A 23306-nucleotide genomic window follows, 5' to 3' on the forward strand; every position below is an offset into this window, starting at 1 on the left:
TCATACGAGGATGGGGATGAGGGGGCCAATCATACGAGGATGGGGATGAGGGGGCCAATCATACGAGGATGGGGATGAGGGGGCCAATCATACGAGGATGGGGATGAGGGGGCCAATCATACGAGGATGGGGATGAGGGGGCCAATCATACGAGGATGGGGATGAGGGGGCCAATCATACGAGGATGGGGATGAGGGGGCCAATCATACGAGGATGGGGATGAGGGGGCCAATCATACATGGATGGGGATGAGGGGGCCAATCATAGCAGGATGAGGGGGCCATGCAGACCTGGATGGAGATGAGGGGGCCATGCCGACCTTACTTATACGCGATATATGGTATATCGTTTCATCTTCAACTTGCTTAACTGTTCACAACAACAGTAAATTTTCATCAGGGGTGCCCAAAGCCCAAACTTACATGCCACTGTATATATTTAGTAGAGTTTTGACAAGGCAATGGTGTCGCCCATTCCAACAGCATAGTGTTAAATTTTCAAGTGGAATTGCATAACATGGAGCGTTTAAACAATAAAAAAATGCTCTAGAATTATTCTTTTAGGCTGTGTGCCCACGTAGCGATTTTTAAGCGGTTTTGCCGCGAAAACGTTTAAAAATCATGTACAGAACGCCCCCCATGCATTCCTATGGAATTCCGCACATACTGTGCTAATGCTGCGCTTTTTTCCGCGGCGGAATCGCATCGCGGAAAAAATCGCAGCATGCTCCTTTTGTGCGGAATCGCAAAGAATTGCCGCGATTCCGCACCCATGGGAATGCATGAGAATCGCTGACTTCCCGCATGTGGCTATGCCCACCATGCGGGAAGTTAAGCGTCTCATGTGCGGTTGGTACCCACGGTGTGGAGGAGAGGAGACTGTCCTCCAGGCCCTGGGTACCATACCCCTGTAAAAAAAAGAATAAAAAATAAAAAATCGGTGTATATTTACCTTCCGGCGTCCCGCGCTGCATTCCCGGCCTAATCGTTCCCAGTAATGCCTTGCGGCACGGTCCAGTGATGACGTAGTCTCGCGTGACTCTAGCGGTCTCGCGAGATCGCTATAGCAACGCGAGACTACGTCATCAGAGGTCTCGCAAGGCATTACTGGGAACGCTGTGGCCCGGGAATGCAGTGCGGGACGCCGAAAGGTAAATATACACCGATTTTTTTTTTTATTTTTTTTTTTATTTTTTTTTTTAATTTTTTTAGCATTTTAACATTCTATCTTTTACTATTGATGCCGCATAGGCGGCCTCAATAGTAAAAACCTGGTCACACTTGTCAAACACTATGTTTGACGAGTGTGACCAACCGTCAATCACTTTCCAAGCGATGCTTCAAATCGCTTGGAAAGTGCTTGAATATCGCACACGAAAATCACGGCAAAATCGCGCGGAAAAAACTTTGCGATTTCTGGGAAGGAGTCCGGTTTTTGGTGTGCGTTTTAACACGCACCGTGGGCACATAGCCTTAGGCTGCTTTCAGCACATCATTTTTCTCATCCATATGCATTTAATATTATTTTTTATTCTCATTTGCTTCTCTGGAACAGACTTGTCCATCTAAATCTATAGTCCGTGAAAACCATGAAGCATCAAATTGTTTTGCATCCGTTTTTAACTGCGTCTTTGGGAAGTGTCAGCAGTAGAAGAAATATAGACTGTTTGCCCCTTTTTTAAAAGTTTTAAAAAGCATTATGGGGGAGGAGATGGATGCAAAGTGATGTAAAGACACAAGGGCTAAAAAGAGTCCCAATTTTTTGACAGGTGGTAAAGCGTAAATGGATGTTGACAGTTCAAGTATTAAAGAGGTTATCTCATTTTTAATGGATTTTGTTACTTTACATATTAATGAAGAAAAAGAAGCTTTACTTGGCCTCTGTGGGTCAAGCGTCACTGCCTCTTGAGTTGCTGCCCTGGTCTCTGTTTGGCTGCAGCAAATGCAGTGAGGGAAAAAAAAGTATTTAGTCAGTCACCAATTCTGCAAGTTCTCCCACTTAAAAAGATGAGAGAGGCCTGTAATTGACATCATAGGTAGACCACAACTATGAGAGTCAAAATGAGAAAACAAATCCAGAAAATCAACTTGTCTGATTTGGTAAGATTTATTTTGCAAATTATGGTGGAAAATAAGTATTTGGTCATTAGCAAAAGTTCATCTCATTATTTTGTTATATATCATTTGTTGGCAATGACAGAGGTCAAATGTTTTCTGTAAGCCTTCACAAGGTTGGCACACACTGTTGGTGGTATTTTGGCCCATTCCTCCATGCAGATCTCCTCTAGAGCAGTGATGTTTTGGGCTTGTCGCTGGGCAACACAGACTTTCAAGTCCCTCCAAAGGTTTTCTATGGGGTTTAGATCTGGAGACTGACTAGGCCACTCCAGGACCTTCATATGCTTCTTATCAAGCCACTCCTTCGTTGCCCTGGCAATGTGCTTGGGATCATTATCATGCTGAAAGACCCATCCACATTTCATCTTCAATGCCCTAGCTGATGGAAGGAGGTTTGCACTCAAAATCTGACGATACATGGCCCCATTCATAATTTAGATTGTGAGCCCCATCGGGGACAGTGAGGATAATGTATGCAAACTGTAAAGCGCTACGGAATATGTTAGCACTTTATAAAAATAAAGATTATTATTGTTGTTGTTTCTTGTACACGGATCAGTCGTCCTGGTCCCTTTGCAGAAAAACAGCCCCAAAGCATGATGTTGCCACCCCCATGCTTCACAGAAGGTATGGTGTTCTTTGGAAGCAACTCTGCATTCTGTCTCCTCCAAACACTACCTACGAGTTTTGTTTCTACCACACAGTTCTACTTTGGTTTCATCAGACCATATGATATTCTCCCAATACTCTTCTTTATAATCCAAATGAATTCTAGCAAATTTCAGACGGGCCCGGACATGTACTGGCTTAAGCAGGGGGACTCGTCTGGCACTGCAGGATCTGAGTCCGTGGCGGCATAGTGTGTTACTGATGGTAACCTTTGTTACGGTAGTCCCAGCTCTATGCAGGTCATTCACTAGGTCTCCCCGTGTGGTTCTGGGTTTTTTGCTCACCATTCTTGGGATCATTTTGACCCCATGGGGTGAGATCTTGCGTGGAGCCCCAGATCGAGGGATTTTATCAGTGATCTTGTATGTTTTCCATTTTCTTATTATTGTTCCCACAGTTTATTTCATCACACCAAGCTGCTTGCCTATTGCAGATTCAGTCTTCCCAGCCTGGTGCAGGGCTACAATTTTGTTTCTGGTGTCCTCCGACAGCTCTTTGGTCTTCACCATAGTGGAGTTTGGAGTGTGACTGAGGTTGTGGACAGGTGTCTTTTATACTGATAACAAGTTTAAACAGGTGCCATTACTACAGGTAATGAGTGGAGGACAGAGGAGCCTCTTAAAGAAGTTACAGGTCTGTGAGAGCCAGAAAATGTTTGACCTCTGTCATTGCCAACAAAGGATATATAACAAAATATTGAGATGAACTTTTGTTAATGACCAAATACTTATTTTCCCTCCATAATTTGCAAAATAAATCTTGCCAAATCAGACAAGGTGATTTTCTGGATTTGTTTTCTCATTTTGACTCTCAGTTGTGGTCTACCTATGATGTCAGTTACAGGCCTCTCTCATCTTTTTAAGTGGGAGAACTTGCACAATTGGTGGCTGACAAAATAATTTTTTCCGCACTGTGTATGTACATTGATTGTGACCAGTCACTGAGCGCAGAGGACTACGTTGTCTAAATCGCCACTGAGCTCAGTGATTGGCTGCAGTATTGTTGCAACTTTTCAACATGAACTGGGGCAGCTGCAGAAAGGAAGCGTATGAACCAGGGAGGGCAAGTAAAGGTCACGGTGTTATTTTACTTATCACTGAAGATATAGACAAAAAAAATATGAAAGGGGACCAACCCCATTAGTCCAAACATAGCAGGAGAGCTGGCACGTCCAATTATAAATGTTGTGTGTATGATGTATCTGTTTTATAATGATAGTTTACTGTCTATTATATATTTTTTGCCTTTTAGCTATGTGGCGATGATGCCTGTCAAGCAGCAAGCTCTAGTTGAATTTGAAAATATAGAATTTTCGAAAATGTGTGTGACTTCTGCTCAAAAGCAACCCATCTTCTTAGGAGGCCAACAGGCATTATTCAGCTACTCCACAAGCAAAAAGATAACCAGAACAAACGCTGAAGACACCTTTGGTGGGAGTAATGTTCTTCTTATTTCTATCTACAATGCAGCCTATCCAGTTTCAGTGGTAAGTGAGAGAAATTTATGTATGAAACCATATAAGTGGCATGGCCCCTTAAAGGGATTTTTCCACTACTAGGGCAACAACGTCTCCATCTGAACATCTTCCCCTGTGAAAATAACACCACTTTTTCTCCCCTCCCGTGCTGACGTTTTTCCAGCAGTGTTGGTACTAGCATACCTGAGGTTCACAGTGCCCGCCTTCAGATACAGTAGTAACCAAGAGGAAGTGAGCGGCCAGCCGCAGCTCTCACCTTCTCTTGACTACATATACACTCACTGGCCACTTTATTAGGTACACCTGTCCAACTGTGTGTTGACTTAATTTCTAATCAGCCAATCACATGGCGGCAACTCAGTGCATTTAGGCATGTAGACATGGTCAAGACAATCTCCTGCAGTTCAAACCGAGCATCAGTATGGGGAAGAAAGGTGATTTGAGTGCCTTTGAACGTGGCATGATTGTTGGTGCCAGAAGGGCTGGTCTGAGTATTTCAGAAACTGCTGATCTACTGGGATTTTCACGCACAACCATCTCTAGGGTTTACAGAGAATGGTCCGAAAAAGAAAAAAAATCCATTGAGCGGCAGTTCTGTGGCCGGAAATGCCTTGTTGATGCCAGAGGTCAGAGGAGAATGGGCATACTGGTTCGAGCTGATAGAAAGGCAACAGTGACTCAAATTGCCACCCGTTACAACCAAGGTAGGCAGAAGAGCATCTCTGAACGCACAGTGCGTCGAACTTTGAGGCAGATGGGCTACAGCAGCAGAAGACCACACCGGGTACCACTCCTCTCAGCTAAGAACAGGAAACTGAGGCTACAATTTGCACAAGCTCATCGAAATTGGACAGTAGAAGATTGGAAAAACGTTGCCTGGTCTGATGAGTCTCGATTTCTGCTGCGACATTCGGATGGTAGGGTCAGAATTTGGCGTAAACAACATGAAAGCATGGATCCATCCAGCCTTGTATCAACGGTTCAGGCTGGTGGTGGTGGTGTCATGGTGTGGGGAATTTTTTCTGGGCACTCTTTGGGCCCCTTGGTACCAATTGAGCATCGTTGCAACGCCACAGCCTACCTGAGTATTGTTGCTGACCATGTCCATCCCTTTATGACCACAATGTACCCAACATCTGATGGCTACTTTCAGCAGGATAATGCGCCATGTCATAAAGCTCGAATCATCTCAGATTGGTTTCTTGAACATGACAATGAGTTCACTGTACTCAAATGGCCTCCTCAGTCACCAGATCTCAATCCAATAGAGCATCTTTGGGATGTGGTGGAACGGGAGATTCGCATCAGGGATGTGCAGCCGACAAATCTGCGCCAACTGTGTGATGCCATCATGTCAATATGGTCCAAAATCTCTGAGGAATGCTTCCAGCACCTTGTTGAATCTCTGCCACGAAGAATTGAGGCAGTTCTGAAGGCAAAAGGGGGTCCAACCCGTTACTAGCATGGTGTACCTAATAAAGTGGCCAGTGAGTGTACATTAAAAGGCGGGGACAGGGACACCAGTGCTGATGCACACGTGGTCAAAATTGTTGGTACCTCTCCGTCTAATGACAGAAAAACCCACAATGGTGACACAAATAACTTGAGTCTGACAAAAGTGATGATAAAAAAATCTATGAAAAGGAACAAATGAAAGTCTGACATTGCTTTTCAACCATGCTTCCACAGAATTTTTAAAAAAAATAGAACTCATGAAATAGTTCTGGACAGAAATGATGGTGCCCTTAACTTACAGTTCCTGGCGAAAGTATTCGGCCCCCTGGAACTTTTCAACCTTTTTCCAACATATGCTTCAAACATAAAGATACCAAATGTAAATTTTTGGTGAAGATTCAACAACAAATGGAACACAATTGTGAAGTTGAACGAAATTTATTGGTTATTTTTAAATTTTTGTGGAAATTCAAAAACTGAAAAGTGGGGCGTGCAAAATTATTCCCCTTTAAGTTAATACTTTGTGCAGGTATACTTTTGCCGCTGCATGCGTCCTTTTGACGGTGCGGCGATTGCACCAAAATGCAACAAGTTGCGTTTGGCGCAGGTCGCCGCACCTCCAAAAGGACACATGCGGCGGCAGAAGCATACCTGCGCACGGCCTGCGTACTCAATGCTAAGGATGGGGTACGCAGTCCGCATTCAGCGTCATGCGCCCACAGGCGGAGCTGACCGGAGGAGGCGCGGTAGGGGACGGAGCTTCATGGCGAGCATCTGCTGCGCCTCCAAACGCTAATGTGAAACTAGCCTTTGGAGCTCTGTGGGTGCAGTGGTGCTTCTGCTGGGTTCATTATCCTGGTGCCTTAATTCTGTTGTGTGGTGCTTTGCGGCAGAGAAAGCTAATTGTTTATTTCCCCTTCCCTTTCGTGTTTGACACTCTCCCCTGTGTGGAATTATCTGTAGTGGCTAGACTAGTGCCCTACGCTGGCCAGCGCACTAGCCAGAGCAGTGTTGGGTGACAGCGAGGGACAAGGGATCCTGACGGCGGTGGGGGGGGGGGGGGGGAAGGACCCACATAGGGTGTTAGCGTGCAGGGACAGGCTCAGGTTTGAGTTCAGGTGGTGATCATTCCTTATCAGTAGGGCCTTCCTCTCCCCAATTCCATCCCTTTGTGTTAGTGTTGCGCTGTTCGCTGACCGACCACCTGCTGAGTCGAGTCACATCATGACACTTTGAGCTTGAAGTTCACCTTTAATCTGTTTAGAAGTTTTTCTGGGCTCTTTTGTTACTTTTCGTATTATCGGTCCCTTTTGATTTGTCATCAATTTTCCTCCTGCCACCACGTCCAGGGAGGTTGGCTACAATCCCATGAAGCTTAAATTTCTGAATAATATGTGCAGCTGTAGTCACAGGAACATCAAGCTGCTTGGAGGAGGTGGTCTTACAACTTTTACCTTAACATGTTTGTCTATAATTTTCTTTCTAATCTCCTGAGACAACGCTTTCCTTCGCTTCCTCTGGTCCATGTTGAGTGTGATACACACAATGTCACCAAACAGTATCTGTAGCCCTCTATACAGGCCCACTCACTGATTCCAAGATTGTAGACACCTGTGATGCTAATTAGTGAACACACCTTGATTTAACATGTCCCTTTTGTTGCATTATTTTCAGGCGTACCATCATTTCTGTCCAGGCCTTTTTCAGCCGTTTTATTTTTTTTTAAATTCTGTGGAAGCGTGGTTGAAAAGCAATGTCTGACTTTCATTTGTTCATTTTCATAGATTTTTGATTTATTATTACTTTTATCAGATTAAAGTTATTTCTGTGACCATTGTGGGTTTTTCTGTCATTAAACGAAGGGGTACCAACACTTTTGATGACGTGTGTAGATGCAGGGCTCACGTGACATGACATAACCTGACAAGTGAGGAGAGTATAGGTGTTTTTACCAGGACGGCCCTCCTGACAGCACCATCACGAGGTAGTCTATCTTCATATCCTTGAAAGGGACAGGAACACAAGAGGTGAAAAGCACCTCCTTCAAACAACCACCAGGGTTTTTCCTTTCCCTATCAGGGACAGATGCGTGAGAGGAGCGCAGGAGAAATTCTACCATATAGCCGCGAAAGTTGTTTCTTGGATTTTTGTAGTATTTTCATCATTCAGTTTAATTATCAGTGCAAGCAAAAGAAAAGCCTTTTTACCTTACCTTAGTAAATCAACTTCACATGTGTACTTTGATGGTATTTTTGTTAAATTGCCTGTCCTTCCTTTTTTTTTTTTTTTTTTTGTGTGTAGGATATCATTTATTCTGTCTTCAACCCTCTTGGAAAAGTGGAGCGCATAGTGATTTTTAGGAGGAGTGCAATTAAAGCAATGGTGGAATATCCTTTTAATGCAGCGGGGAAATCAATCTGACAGATTATGGGGACTTCACATACAATTTTCTTACACAGTTGACATTGCAGTTTGTAACTTGCTATTTCGTAACAAGGTTATATGAATATACACCTTAAAATACACATCTTGTCTTTTGTCAAAAATTGAGAAAGATGACTGTATACCTGAGCATACACACTTATGCTACCATTTTGCTGTTCTTGCGGCACAATTGGTCCTGTAGTAATGATGTCCCATCTGCAGCCACTTGCCATACATGAAAACTTCACAACTGAGGCCGGTGATTGGCTGCAGTGATCACATGAACAATACATGGGGACGTCATCCTAGCAGGACGGTGAGCGACCCGAGTGATACTTCTGGAGCAGTTGGGGATTTTTTGAGTAAATAATGGTTATTTCTTTATTTCAGAAAATTACTTTTTCTCTATTAACTTTTCTAAAATCCTGGAAAACCCATTTTTGAAATTACCTATTTTCTATGATCTCTGCTCCAGATAGGAAGGAGACTGGCTGATATTTCTGTAAGCTGTGTACAGCAGATAGTGTGTGCTATATAGGATGTAAATCATTATTCCCTCACAGGTGGCTGTAGCAACCAGGGCAATACACTGTAGTACTGGGGAGTGAGACACTAGATCACTTGTAAGAAGTGGAAGCATGTCTCTCTGTGTCTTTTCCTCTCCATCTGCTCCGTCCTCCTCCATAATTGTACATGGGCAACAGATCTCTCCGTAAAACTGATCTGCCGATTTAGTGAATTCAGAGTGACTGATCAGTTGAGGAGGGAGAAGACAGATGTTCGTGCAAAGCGGTCAAAGCACTGACCTTAATGCATGGACTGGCTGCAGGTCTCCCGACCGGAGCGCAACAGCTCCATAACGGTATATTTCTGTATGACTGCCTGCAGCCAATCCATCCATTGTGGACCTATTACAAAGTTCTGCATCTTTGCTTATTTATAGAAAGGTGTTTTTTTATATGATAGACCACATCACAGGAAAATTAAAATGCAGCCCTTGTCCGGCACAAAGTAACAAGTTCATATAATAGTGCAAGTTTGCCCATTTAGAATAGAGTACAGCTTTTTAGTGTGTTAGTATAGATACAAGTCTGGAAGTCTGCAAACTTTCATGCACAGACCGACTGTGAGATAAACAGGCCCCATTTTAAAATGTGAACCACACCCAAGGGTGGAGATGTGGTGTGCAGGTGTCCCGCCCAACTCTTCAGCTTCTCACATTTAACCCAGCCTTGTCATGGCCAATTAAACCCTCTTAGGACTATGTGTGCTAGAGCATTACTCCAGGTTTACCTCACAAAGCACATCCTCTTCTGTGATACATATTTCCCATCCACTATGTGTCCGGCAGCCACCTGCTTGACGTTAGTTTGCTTTGGGGTGTTACCTAGTGTAAGTTTTTCTGCATCCATGTTCCTTAACTCCTTTGGACATTTAAGACGGTGTATGGTGCCCAGAAGGCCAAAGCTGCATTGAATGGAACAGACCTTTTTACCGGATGCGGCAAACTAAACATAGAATACGCCAGGGTAAGTGTTGTTCGCTCTGTCTACACCTTTAGTTTCCACATTTGCAGTGACATTAACCATTTATTTTGTTGCTCACAGCCCTCTCGTCTGAATGTTTATCGGAACAACAATGATAGTTGGGATTACACCATAAGTTCCATGAACAAACCAGGTAGGAGTTTTATAATTAGTTTCAGACATGGGTAAATGTTATGTATGGCTCCATTGTGGTTAAGACCATATGTCGAGTTTTAGGGCAGTTTGGTGAACATTCAGATACCAAGAGAAGCGCCACATGCTGACCTGCCTGCAGTACGGTTTCTCTGAACAGATCTATTCCCTATTTTCCCCTCACTTTCCGTCTGTATCCTGAGGATGTACTAACAATCCATAAACTTGCACACTGCATCTCATTGGACAAGGCATTCAGAAGTCTAGCGGAGGATCATCCAACAGGCTGACTCTTCATGCATCATATCGGCATCAGCTCTCGGGAAATATCCTTCTTAAAACCACAGACTTACAACTCACTGACTGCATTCTGCATGCATCATCATCACCACAGGCTCCTAGAGATAGACATGTGAAAGCCCTCTGCATTCTTGCAAGGATTGAATATGGTGTCATTGCTTCATGAAAGCTGTCACCTGGATGCACATTGACTTAAAGGGCTTTTCCCAGGCACAAAGTACTGATTTTGGAATACAAATGAGTTTCACAATTTGGTGTGTTAGAAAAAAAATTGTGCGGAGATAATCTTATAAATGTGCCCCTGCTGTGTACTGTGTAATGGCCATGTCTGATCATATCACATCTCCTGGGCAGGGGAGGAAGCAAAAGAGAATACAGACAGGGGAGCACAGCTAATTGGTTTATGAGGTAAACATATTTAAAAACAAGCAGCAAACACTTTACCTCACAGAAAGCAGCAGTTGTGATCCCCCTGTCCTGTCTGTATACTCTTTTATGCGTTCTCCCCGACCCAAGAGATGTGGTATGATCAGACTGTTCCTGCACGGTCAGATATGGCCATGATGAAAAAAAACTCAAGTAACCTAACTTAAATACTAGGTGCATAAATTCTGCAACATCAGTAGCTCATCATGGGAATGTAGCCTAACCATAAGGATGTTTAACTCTTATTGATGCATTAGAGATGTAATGTAATCGTTCCCCTTAGTTTGAAAGTTCAATAATTTGTTTATAGAATGCCAACCTATTCAGCAGCACTTTACAATTAAGCGTGGGCGTGTACAGACAATAAAGATATTAGAGTAACACATACAGTGGGTATGGAAAGTATTCAGACCCCTTTAAATTTTTCACTCTGTTTCATTGCAGCCATTTGGTAAACTCAAAAAAAAAAAGTTCATTTTTTTTCTCATTAATGTACACTCTGCACCCCATCTTGACTGAAAAAAGCAGAAATGTAGAAATTTTTGCAAATTTATTAAAAAAAGAAAACCTGAAATATCACATGGTCCTAAGTATTGAGATCCTTTGCTCAGACACTCACATTTCAGTCACATGCTGTCCATTTCCTTGTGATCCTCCTTGAGATGGTTCTACTTCTTCATTTGAGTCCAGCTGTGTTTAAACTGATTGGACTTGATTTGTAAAGGCACACACACCTGTCTATACAAGAGCTCACAGTGCATGTCAGACCGAACGAGAATCCTGAGGTCAAAGGAACTGGCCAAGGAGCTCAGACAGAATTGTGGCAAGGCACACATCTGGCCAAGGTTACAAAAGAATTTCTGCAGTTCTCAAGGTTCCTAAGAGCACAGTGGCCTCCATAATCCTTAAATGGAAGAAGTTTGGGACCACCAGAAGTCTTCCTAGACCTGGCTGTCCAAACATACTGAGCAATCGTGGGAGAAGAGCCTTGGTGAGAGAGGTAAAGAAGAACCCCAAGATCACTGTGGCTGAGCTCCACAGATGCAGTAGGGAGATGGGAGAAAGTTTCACAAAGTCAACTATCACTGCAGCCCTCCACCAGTCAGGCCTTTTATGGCAGAGTGGTCCGACAGAAGCCTCTGCTCAGTGCAAGACATATGAAAGCCCGCATAGAGTTTGCTAAAAAAACACATGAAGGACTCCCAGACTATGAGAAATAAGATTCTCTGGTCTCATGAGACTAAGGTAGACCTTTTTGGTGCTAATTCTAAGCAGTATGTGTGGAGTAAACCAGGCACTGCTCATCACCTGCCCAATACAATCCCAACAGTGAAACGTGGTGGCAGTATCATGCTATGGGGGTGTTTTTCACCTGCAGGGGCAGGACGACTGGTTGCCATTGAAGGAAACGTGAATGTGGCCAAGTACAGAGAGATCCTGGATGAAAACCTCTTCCAGAGTGCTCTGGACCTCAGAGTTGGCTGAAGGTTCAGCTTCCAACAAGGCAATGACCCTAAGCACACAGCTAAAATAACAAAGGAGTAGCTTCAGAATAACTCTGTGACCATTCTTGACTGGCCCAGTCAGAGCACTGACCTAAACCCAATTGAGCATCTCTGGAGAGACCTGAAAATGGCTGTCAACCAACGTTCACCATCCAACCTGATGGAACTGGAGAGGATCTGCAAGGAACAATGGCAGAGGATTCCCAAATTCAGGTGTGGAAAACTTGTGGCATTATTATTATTATTATTATTATTATTATTATTTATTGTTATAGCGCCATTTATTCCATGGCGCTTTACATGTGAGGAGGGGTATACATAAAAACAAGTACAATAATCTTAAACAATACAAGTCATAACTGGTACAGGAGGAGAGAGGACCCTGCCCGCGAGGGCTCACAATCTTCAAGGGATGGGTGGTAATACAGTAGGCGAGGGTAGAGCTGGTCGTGCAGCGGTTTGGTCGATCGGTGGTTACTGCAGGTTATAGGCTTGTCGGAAGAGGTGGGTCTTCAGGCTCTTTTTGAAGGTTTCGATGGTAGGTGAGAGTCTGATATGATGTGGTAGAGAGTTCCAGAGTAGGGGTGATGCGCGAGAGAAATCTTGTATGCGATTGTGGGAAGAGGAGATAAGAGGGGAGTAGAGAAGGAGATCTTGTGAGGATCCGAGGTTGCGTGCAGGAAAGTACCGGGAGACGAGGTCACAGATGTATGGAGGAGACAAGTTGTGGATGGCTTTGTATGTCATGGTTAGGGTTTTGTAATGGAGTCTCTGGGCAATTGGGAGCCAGTGAAGGGATTGACAGAGGGGAGAAGCTGGGGAATAGCGGGGGGACAGGTGGATTAGTCGGGCAGCAGAGTTTAGAATAGATTGGAGGGGTGCGAGAGTGTTTGAGGGGAGGCCACAGAGCATGAGTTTGCAGTAGTCAAGGCGAGAGATGATGAGGGCATGGACTAGGGTTTTTGCAGATTCTTGGGTGAGGAATGAACGGATGCGTGAAATATTTTTGAGTTGAAGTCGGCATGAAGTGGAAAGGGTTTGGATATGTGGTTTGAAGGAGAGATCAGCGTCAAGGATTACTCCGAGGCAGCGAGCTTGTGGGACAAGACTCATGGCTGTACTAGCTCAAAAGGATGCTTCTACTCAATACTGAGCAAAGGGTCTGAATACTTAAGACCATTTTCATATTTCGTTTTTCCTTTTTTAATAAATTTGCAAAAACTTCTACATTTCTGGGTTTTTTTCCGTCAAGATGGGGTGCAGAGAGTACATTAATGAGAAAAAATGAACTTTTTTGAATTTACCAAATGGCTGCAATGAAAGAGTGAAAAAATTAAAGCTGTCTGAATACTTTCTGTACCCACTGTAATTGAACAGTTAGTTACAAGATGAGTGAGACTCCTGCTCGCAAGCTTACAACCGTAGGATATTAGCTACTGTCCAATCATTCCATTAGAGTAACCAGGGCTGTGGAGTCGGTAAGCCAAACTTGTGACTCCGACTCCTGAATTTGCCTGACTCCGACTCCACAACTCCGACTCCCACATATATTGCTTATATTAAAGTGAAAAATTTATTGTAGTACAATGTGAACATCAGACATTTAATCATTTTTATGATACAATAATCAAGATATTTAGAACATAATATATATATATATATATATATATATATATATATATATATATATATATATATATATATGCACAGTCAGTTTTGATGAACGGTTGAATTTTTCTATTTCTTTGAGAGCAAGTGAAACCTTTTGCTGAAATATGGTCAATCTGCTTGCTATAGGAGACGGAGTGAAATCTTTTTCCTTGCGGCAACGCTTTGCTTGCTCCATGTCATCCAAATACTTGTCAAAGTCAAGCTCCTCATCTGATGAGGATGAAGATATGGCAGCAGTAGCACTGTCAGGACCTGAGTCCTCTTGCGCCTGGCAGTCCTCCTGTAGGCCACTCCTCCTAACTGCTACCTCAGTCAGAGCGTCTTTTCCTTTAGTAAGCTGTTGATCATCAAGCAGTATGTGATGACTTGGGTCCACATAAACAGCTGCTAGAAAAATTTTATTTTCCAATAGCTGTGTCTCTCTCCGTTTCATTGAAGCAGAAATGCCATCTGCGATTAAACCTCCTCTTTGGGACAGGCAAAATAGCAAGTTCTTCCACTCCCTTATGAAAATGCCAGGAGTTAAATCCTCAGCTTGTAATTTTTTAATCACGGTAAATGGTGATTAAGCAATTCCTTCAATTCAGCCACCTGTGTCCATTGACCATTATTTGGGGTTACCTGAGGGTTCGTCATAGCTATAAGAAACGGTTGTAGTTCAAGCAATCGCTCAATCATTAAATAAGTGCTGCCCCACCGAGAGGCGTGATCGACAATTGCCCCTTTCCCAGCACGTCTCTTCAAGATGGAATCAATTTTAGGGGTTCTGGCGGCAATAACCAATTTCCTCACTTTTCCAATCAGATTTCCAGCATGTCCCTCTTGCAGACTCTTATTGCCAGCTGCAGCGTGTGCACAACACAGCGCATGTGATGAATATGAAAGTGTTTTGAAGCAGCTTCAACAAGATCATCTATTTCTAAAGTATAATTTTGCTGTTCTTCTGTTGTAATATGTTTGTTCCTCAGTTACATGAACAACACTGTGGCCTTCCATCTCAAACATACTGAATCCTAAATTTTCTTCTAGCTGTTGTTCATTACTCTCATTCATCAGTTTAATTGTACTTATGTTGGAAGCATTGTCCGTTACAATAGCAAGAACCTGTTCTTGTGTGAATGTAGCCTTGGATCAGGAATAGAACAGCCATTTATAGGACATTTCATAACTTTCCCAAATTCCTATGAAAAAATATTCAGCACATTCCGCATTGAACTACTGTACCCAATTTATTTATTTTAGGAGTCGGTCCATTTAATTCCAACTCCACCAAAATGAGCTCCGACTCCACACCCTGAGAGTACCCTTGTTTTTTAAATTTTTATTTCATCAATCAATTGTACATCTCAAAAGATAAAAAATAGATCTTATCAAAGAATTGTTTATCCTGCTAGATTGATGTTTCACTCCGAATTCATGGGTAAACTGTGTGTCCGATGAAGACAGATTTTTACATTTCTTCTAGGAGATGGCAGTTGGTGTTTAAAAGATTTTATGGAGAGTAGAAGGAGGAGCCAGAGGCAGACAGACTTCTTACTGCGAGTTCTCATGAAATGAGTCACAGGTCTCCATAGAACCTCATGAGCACCAACTGCCATCTCTGATCTCAGTTATTGTAATATCTGTGTTCACTGAAATCAGATTTTTACCCATGAATTGAGAATTTTGATGAATGATCAGTCCACGGTGAAGAGGAAGTAGATTTCTATGATAAAACATAATCTAAAGTTTTTTTTTGTTTTTTTTTTAAATGTGCAAATTAAAACAACGGTAACTCTTTAAGGACTGTTGCACCTAACACATACTATATATGGAAAAAACTCAAAGAAATGAACTGTAGTATTAGTTGTATATGGATGCAGTTGCCTTCCCTCATGCAAGTCTAGGGGACCTTTTTAAAGGGTACCTGTCACCTCCCCCCCCGGGCGTTTTTAAGTAAGAGAGCCACCTTGTGCAGCACTAATGCTGCTTTCTCTCAAGGTGGCTCTGTTACTTAGCTTCCGTTCCACCGCAGAAATAATCGTTTATAAAATTGTTAAAAAATACCTGAATTTTGACAGGGGGGCAGGTCTTTCCCCCTCTGACAGACGCCACACATCCATCTGTCATTTCGTATTTGGCGCCGCCTCCTCAGTTTTCTTTTGAAATGCTGGCGCCTGCGTTGTACTATAGTTTCGTGGGCATGCGCAGTTAGCACTTCCCGACGTGCCTGTGCTCTCGGATCACATCCTGGCCTTCATATTGCGTGGCCACAGATCCCGCCCCACAGTCGCTTATGATTTATTCACACTGCGGGGCTGGGAATCTTGGGCATGAGAGCCGCAGAGAACTACTGCGTATGCCCAATTCATGTATAACATATAAGGCTACTTTCACACTAGCGTTGTGCGACGGCCGTCGCCCTGCGTCGGGGCGACGTACCGTCGCACGCTGTGAAAGGAGTGCACAACGGGGGCAGCGGATGCAGTTTTTCATCGCATCCGCTGCCCCATTGTCATGTCCGGGGAGGAGGGGGCGGAGTTTCGGCCACGCATGCGCGGTCGAAAATGGCGGAGACGACACACAAAAACGTTACATGTAACTTTTTTTGTGTGTGTCGCGGCCGCCAAAACACGACGCATCCGTTGCACGACGGATGCGACGTGAGCACAAACGTCGCAATGCGTCGCTAATGTTAGTTTATGGAGAAAAAACGCATCCTGCGGGCAACTTTGCAGGATGCGTTTTTTCTCCAAAACGACGCATTGCGACGTGCGTCGCACGACGCTAGTGTGAATGTAGCCTTAAACAGTCACCTAAAGCATTGTCCATAGTCACACACTTATTTGTCTATGGACAATGCTTTAGGTGACTGTTTAATATGTTATACATGAATTGAAGACAGCTCATGTCATTCATTTTAGATCCATTTCTTGGGCCTTAAAATTGTTTAAATTGGTCTGTCAATTTACTTATCATGTGCCTTTTGTATTATGGCATTTTTCTATGAATGTAAGGCTGTGTGCACACGTAGCGATTTTTAAGCGTTTTTGCCGCGATTTTCGGCGCGAAAACGCTTAAAAATCGTGTACAGAACGCCCCCCATGCATTCCTATGGTATTCCGCACATGCTGTGATAATGCTGCGCTTTTTTCCGCGGCGGAATCGCATCGCGGAAAAAATCGCAGCATGCTCATTCTTTTGTGCGGAATCGCAAAGAATTGCCGCGATTCCGCACCCATAGGAATGCATGAGAATCGCTTACTTCCCGCATGTGGCTATGCCCACCATGCGGGAAGTTAAGCGTCTCATGTGCGGTTGGTACCCATAGTGTGGAGGAGAGGAGACTGTCCTCCAGGCCCTGGGTACCATACCCCTGTAAAAAAAAGAATAAAAAATAAAAAATCGGGGTATATTTACCTTCGGGCGTCACGCGCTGCATTCCCGGCCTAGCGTTCCCAGTAATGCCTTGCGGCAACGCCGTGTAATGACGTAGTGAGATCGCTATAGCAACGCGAGACTACGTCATCACAGGTCTCGCAAGGCATCACTGGGAACGCTGAGGCCCGGGATGGCAGCGCGGGACGCCGGAAGGTAAATATACCCCGATTTTTTTTTTTTTATTTTTTTTTTAGCATTTTAACCCCTTCACTACCAAGGGTGGTTTGCACGTTAACTACCGGGCCAATTTTTACAATTCTGACCACTGTACCTTTATGAGGTCATAACTCTGGAACGCTTCTATGGATCCCGGTGATTCTGACATTGTTTTCTCATGACATATTGTACTTCATGTTAGTGGTAAAATTGCATTCAAATAACTTGCGTTTATTTGTGAAAAAAACAGAAATTTGACGAAAATTTTGAAAATTTCGCAATTTTCCAACTTTGAATTTTTATGCCCTTAAATCACAGCGATACGGCACACAAAAAACTTAATACATAACATTTCCCACATGTTTACTTTACATCAGCACAGTTTTGGAACCAAAATTTTTTTTTGTTAGAAGTTATAAGGGTTAAAAATTGACAAGCGATTTCTCATTTTTGCAACACCATTTTATTTTTAGGGACCACTTCACATTTGAAGCCACTTTGAGGGGTCTATATGATAGAAAATACCCAAAAGTGACACCATTCTAAAAACTGCACCCCTTAAGGTGCTTAAAAGCACATTCAAGAAGTTTATTAACCCTTTAGGTGCGTCACAGGAATTTTTTGAATATTAAAAAAAAAATGAACATTTAACTTTTTTTCACAAAAAAAATACTTCAGGTTCAATTTTCTTTATTTTACCAAGGGTAACAGGAGAAATTGGACTGCAAGACTTATTGTGCAATTTGTCCTGAGTACGCTGATACCTGATATGTGGGGGGGAACCACTGTTTCGGCGCATGGCAGAGCTCAGAATGGAAGGAGCGCCGTTTGACTTTTTCAATGCAAAATTGGCTGGAATTCAGATCGGACGCCATGTCACGTTTGGCGAGCCCCTGATGTACCTAAACAGTGGAAACCCCCCCAAGTGACCCCATTTTGGAAACTAGACCCCCCAAGGAACTTATCTAGATATGTGGTGAGAACTTTGAACCCACAAGGGCTTCACAGAAGTTTATAACGTACAGCGGTACAATTAAAAAATCATATTTTTTCCACAAAAATGATCTTTTCACCCCCAATTTTTATTTTTCCAAGGGTAACAGGACCCTAAAAGTTATTGTGCAATTTGTCCTGAGTACGCTGATACCCCATATGTGGGTGTAAATGACTATTTGGGCGCATAGCAGAGCTCGGAAGGGAAACAGCGCCATTTAACGTTTTTGGCTAGAATTGAGATCGGACAACATGTCGCGATTGGAAAACCCCTGATGTACCAAAACAGTGGAAACCCCCCACAAATGACACCATTTTGGAATCTAGACCCCCCAAGGAACTTATCTAGATGTGTGGTGAGAACTTTGAACCCCCAAGGGCTTCACAGAAGTTTATAACGTACAGCAGTACAATTAAAAAATCATATTTTTTCCACAAAAATGATCTTTTCACCCTCAATTCTTATTTTTCCAAAAGTAACAGGACCCTAAAAGATATTGTGCAATTTATCCTGAGTACGCTGATACCCCACATGTGGGGGTAAACCACTATTTGGGCGTATGGCAGAGCTCGGAAGGGAAGCAGCGCCATTTGACGTTTTTGGCTGGAATTGAGATCGGACACCATGTCGCGTTAGGAAAGCCCCTGATGTACCAAAACAGTAGAAACCCCCCACAAATGACACCATTTTGGAAACTAGACCCCCCAAGGAACTTATCTAGATGTGTGGTGAGCACTTTGAACCCCCCAGTGCTTCACTGAAGTTTATAACGTCCGGGCGTGAAAATAAAAAAAATCGTATTTTTTCCACAAACATGATCTTTTAGTCCCCATTTTTTTATTTTCCCAAGGGTAACAGGAGAAATTGGACCCCAAAAGTTGTTGTCCAATTTGTCCTGAGTACGCTGATACCTCATATGTGGGAGAAAACTACTGTATGGGCACACGTCGGGGCTCGGAAGGGAAGTAGTGACGTTTTGGAATGCAGACTTTGATGGAATGGTCTGCGGGTGTCATGTTGCGTTTGGAGAGCCCCTGATGTACCTAAATAGTGGAAACCCCCCACAAGTGACCCCATTTTGGAAACTAGACCCCCTAATGAACTTATCTAGATGTGTGGTGAGCACTTTGAACCCCCCAGTGCTTCACAGAAGTTTATAACGACCGGGCGTGAAAATAAAAATATCGTATTTTTTCAACAAACATCATCTTTTAGTCCCCATTTTTTTATTTTCCCAAGGGTAACAGGAGAAATTGGACCCCAAAAGTTGTTGTCCAATTTGTCCTGAGTACGCTGATACCTCATATGTGGGAGAAAACTACTGTATGGGCACACGTCGGGGCTCGGAAGGGAAGTAGTGACGTTTTGGAATGCAGACTTTGATGGAATGGTCTGCGGGTGTCATGCTGCGTTTGGAGAGCCCCTGATGTACCTAAACAGTGGAAACCCCCCACAAGTGACCCCATTTTGGAAACTAGACCCCCTAATGAACTTATCTAGATGTGTGGTGAGCACTTTGAACCCCCCAGTGCTTCACAGAAGTTTATAACGACCGGGCGTGAAAATAAAAATATCGTATTTTTTCAACAAACATCATCTTTTAGTCCCCATTTTTTTTATTTTCCCAAGGGTAACAGGAGAAATTGGACCCCAAAACTTGTTGTCCAATTTGTCCTGAGTACGCTGATACCTCATATGTGGGAGAAAACTACTGTATGGGCACACGTCGGGGCTCGGAAGGGAAGTAGTGACGTTTTGGAATGCAGACTTTGATGGATTGGTATGCGGGTGTCATATGCGTTTGGAGAGCCCCTAATGTACCTAAACTATTGAAACTCCCCACAAGTGACCCCATTTTGGAAACTAGACCCCCCACCGAGCTTATCTAGATGTGTGGAGAGCACTTTGAACCCCCAAGTGCTTCACAGAAGTTTATAACGCCTGGGCGTGAAAATAAAAAAAACATTTTTTTCCGCAAAATTATATTTTTGCCCCCAATTTTTTATTTTCCTAAGGGTAACAGGAGAAATTGGACCCCAAAAGTTGTTTTGTAATTTGTCCTGAGTAGGCTGATACCCTACATGTGGGGGTAAAACACTGTTTGGGCACATGGCAGAGCTTGGAAGGGAAGGAGCACCATTTGACTTTTTCAACGCAGAATTGGCTGGAATTGAGATCAGACGCCATGTTGCCTTTGGAGAGCACCTGATGTGCCCAAACAGTGGAAACCCCCAATTATAACTCCAACCCGAACCTCAACACACCCCTAACCCTAATCTGAGCCCTAACCCTAGCCCTAACCCTAGCCCTAACCCTAGCCCTAACCCTAGCCCTAACCCTAGCCCTAACCCTAGCCCTAACCCTAGCCCTAACCCTAGCCCTAACCCTAGCCCTAACCCTAGCCCTAACCCTAGCCCTAACCCTAGCCCTAACCCTAGCCCTAACCCTAGCCCTAACCCTAGCCCTAACCCTAGCCCTAACCCTAGCCCTAACCCTAGCCCTAGCCCTAACCCTAGCCCTAACCCTAGCCCTAACCCTAGCCCTAACCCTAGCCCTAACCCTAGCCCTAACCCTAGCCCTAACCCTAGCCCTAACCCTAGCCCTAACCCTAGCCCTAACCCTAGCCCTAACCCTAGCCCTAACCCTAGCCCTAGCCCTAGCCCTAGCCCTAGCCCTAACCCTAACCCTAGCGGGAAAATGGAAATAAATACATTTTCTTTTAGTTTTATTATTTTTCCCTAACTAAGGGGGTGATAACGGGGGGTTTGATTTACGATTTATGGCGGTTTTTATGTTTGGCGGCTGTCGCACGCTAAAAGACGCTTTTTATTGTAAAAATAGTTTTTGCATCACCACATATTGTGAGCTATAATTTTTCCGTATTTTGACCCACCGAGTCATGTGAGGTCTTATTTTTTGCGGGACGAGTTGACGTTTTTATTGGTACCATTTTCGGGCACGTGACATTTTTTGATCGCTTTTTATTCCGATTTTTGGGACGCAGAATGAACAAAAACCAGCGTTTCATGAATTTCTTTTGGGGGGGGTGCGTTTACACCGTTCCTCGTGCGGTAAAATTGATAAAGCGGTTTTATTCTTCGGGTCAGTACGGTTACAGCGATACCTCATTTAGGTCGTTTTTTTATGTTTTGTCGGTTTTTGCAATGAAAACTATTTTATATAAAAAATAATTATTTTTGTATCGCTTTATTCTGCGAGCTATAACTTTTTTATTTTTTTGCGGATGATGCTGTATGGTGGATCGTTTTTTGCGGGACAAGATGACGTTTTCAGCGGTACCATGCATATTTATATGCGTCTTTTTGATCGCGCGTTATTGCACTTTTTGTTCGGTGGTGTGATAATAAATCATTATTTTTTGCTTCGTTTTTTATTTTTATTTTTTAAGGGGTTCGCTAAAGGGGTTAACTAATGGGACAGTTTTATAGGGCAGGTCATTACGGACGCGGCGATACCAAATATGTGTACTTTTATTGTTTGTTTTTTTTTATTTTGAAAAAATGGATTTATTGGGGAATATTTTTTTTTTTTTTACTGATTTATTTAGCGATTTTTTTTTTTTAAATTATTTTTAACACTTTTTTTTTTTTTTTTACTTTATTACCTTGTCCCAGGTGGGACATCACTGTCCTGTGACAGATCGCTGATCTGTAACATCACAGATCACTGTGACAGATCAGCGATCTGTCACAGGCACTGCTGCAGACTTCCTCATGCCTGCGCTTTGCAGGCAGTGAGGAAGTCAGCTCCCTGCAGGCCCCCGTCGCCATCTTGGATCCGGGGGCCTGTAGGGAAAGAGCCCCCCGCAGCAGCGCTGCATATTGCGCTGCCGTGGGGGGCTCAGGGAAGCACGGAGGGAGCCCCCTCCCTGCCGATGCTTCCCTTTAACCCCCGGTACACCGCGATCGCGTTTGATCGCGGTGTGCAAGGGGTTAACGTGTCGGGGGCGGTCCGTGGCCGCCCCTGACACATTGTGCCGGGTGTCAGCTATGATAATTAGCTGACACTCGGCCGCGATCAGCGGCGCTCACCACGTGTGCGCCGCTGATCGCGATGACGTAATATTCCGTCCATGGTAATTAGGTCCATGGTCACATGGACGGAATATTACGTCAATTGTAGGTAAGGGGTTAACATCCTATCTTTTACTATTGATGCCGCATAGGCAGCCTCAATAGTAAAAACCTGGTCACACTTGTCAAACACTATGTTTGACGAGTGTGACCAAACTGTCAATCACTTTCCAAGCGATGCTTCAAATCGCTTGGAAAGTGCTTGAATATCGCACACGAAAATCGCGGCGAAATCGCGCAGAAAAAAACGCGCGATTTCTGGGAAGGAGTCCGGTTTTTAGTGAGCGTTTTAAAACGCTACGTGTGCACATAGCCTTAATAAGGATTTTTTGATACCTGCATTTATATATATTCTTCTAATCTGTACACAAATAGTCAGCTTGGTGTAATTGTGTTTACAAAGGTCCTTATATGGATCTCTGGTGGTTCTATGTGGGCCTTTTTTAGGCCTTTTTTTAATTGTTTTTATACACTGTTTGTCCATTTTGTGTGGGGTTTTTTGTATAATAAAATCTATATTATTGCTTGATAGCTATTGTGGGTGATCGTGACCCTTATACACACACTACTTCCTCTTATATTTGCAACTAGCTGAAGAGCCCGGCGCTGCCCGGGCATAGTAACTAACTGTGGATAGTTATAACAAATTATAATTTATCCTCCATCCCATAGTCCCGTGCCCATATACCCAACATACCTATCCTCCATCCCATAGTCGAGTGCCCATATACCCATCACACATCCTCCATCCCATAGTCCCGTGCCGATATACCCAACATACCTATTCTCTATCCCATAGTCCCATGCCCATATACCCATCATACATATTCGCCATCCCATAGTCAAGTGCCCATATACCATCACACATCCTTCATCTCATAGTCCCATGCCCATATACCCATCATACATATCCTCCATC

General features: G+C 43.6%; 1 protein-coding gene across 16 annotated transcripts in view; it reads left to right on the top strand.

Annotated features, from left to right (window-relative positions):
* LOC141063498 (heterogeneous nuclear ribonucleoprotein L-like) overlaps positions 1 to 23306 on the top strand; it is a 187943-nt gene that overhangs the window by 59498 nt on the left and 105139 nt on the right. For all 16 annotated transcript variants that reach the window (XM_073557582.1, XM_073557574.1, XM_073557570.1 and 13 more), the window contains exons 3-6: positions 4038 to 4272; positions 8020 to 8105; positions 9575 to 9671; positions 9750 to 9822. In XM_073557582.1, coding sequence (XP_073413683.1) covers positions 4038 to 4272; positions 8020 to 8105; positions 9575 to 9671; positions 9750 to 9822 — 491 coding nt within the window. The remainder of the gene's footprint in view (positions 1 to 4037; positions 4273 to 8019; positions 8106 to 9574; positions 9672 to 9749; positions 9823 to 23306) is intronic.

This window comes from Dendrobates tinctorius, unplaced genomic scaffold, assembly GCF_039654945.1.
Source record: "Dendrobates tinctorius isolate UK_male_01 unplaced genomic scaffold, ASM3965494v1 ptg000250l, whole genome shotgun sequence".
NCBI classification, from domain to species: Eukaryota; Metazoa; Chordata; class Amphibia; order Anura; family Dendrobatidae; genus Dendrobates; species Dendrobates tinctorius.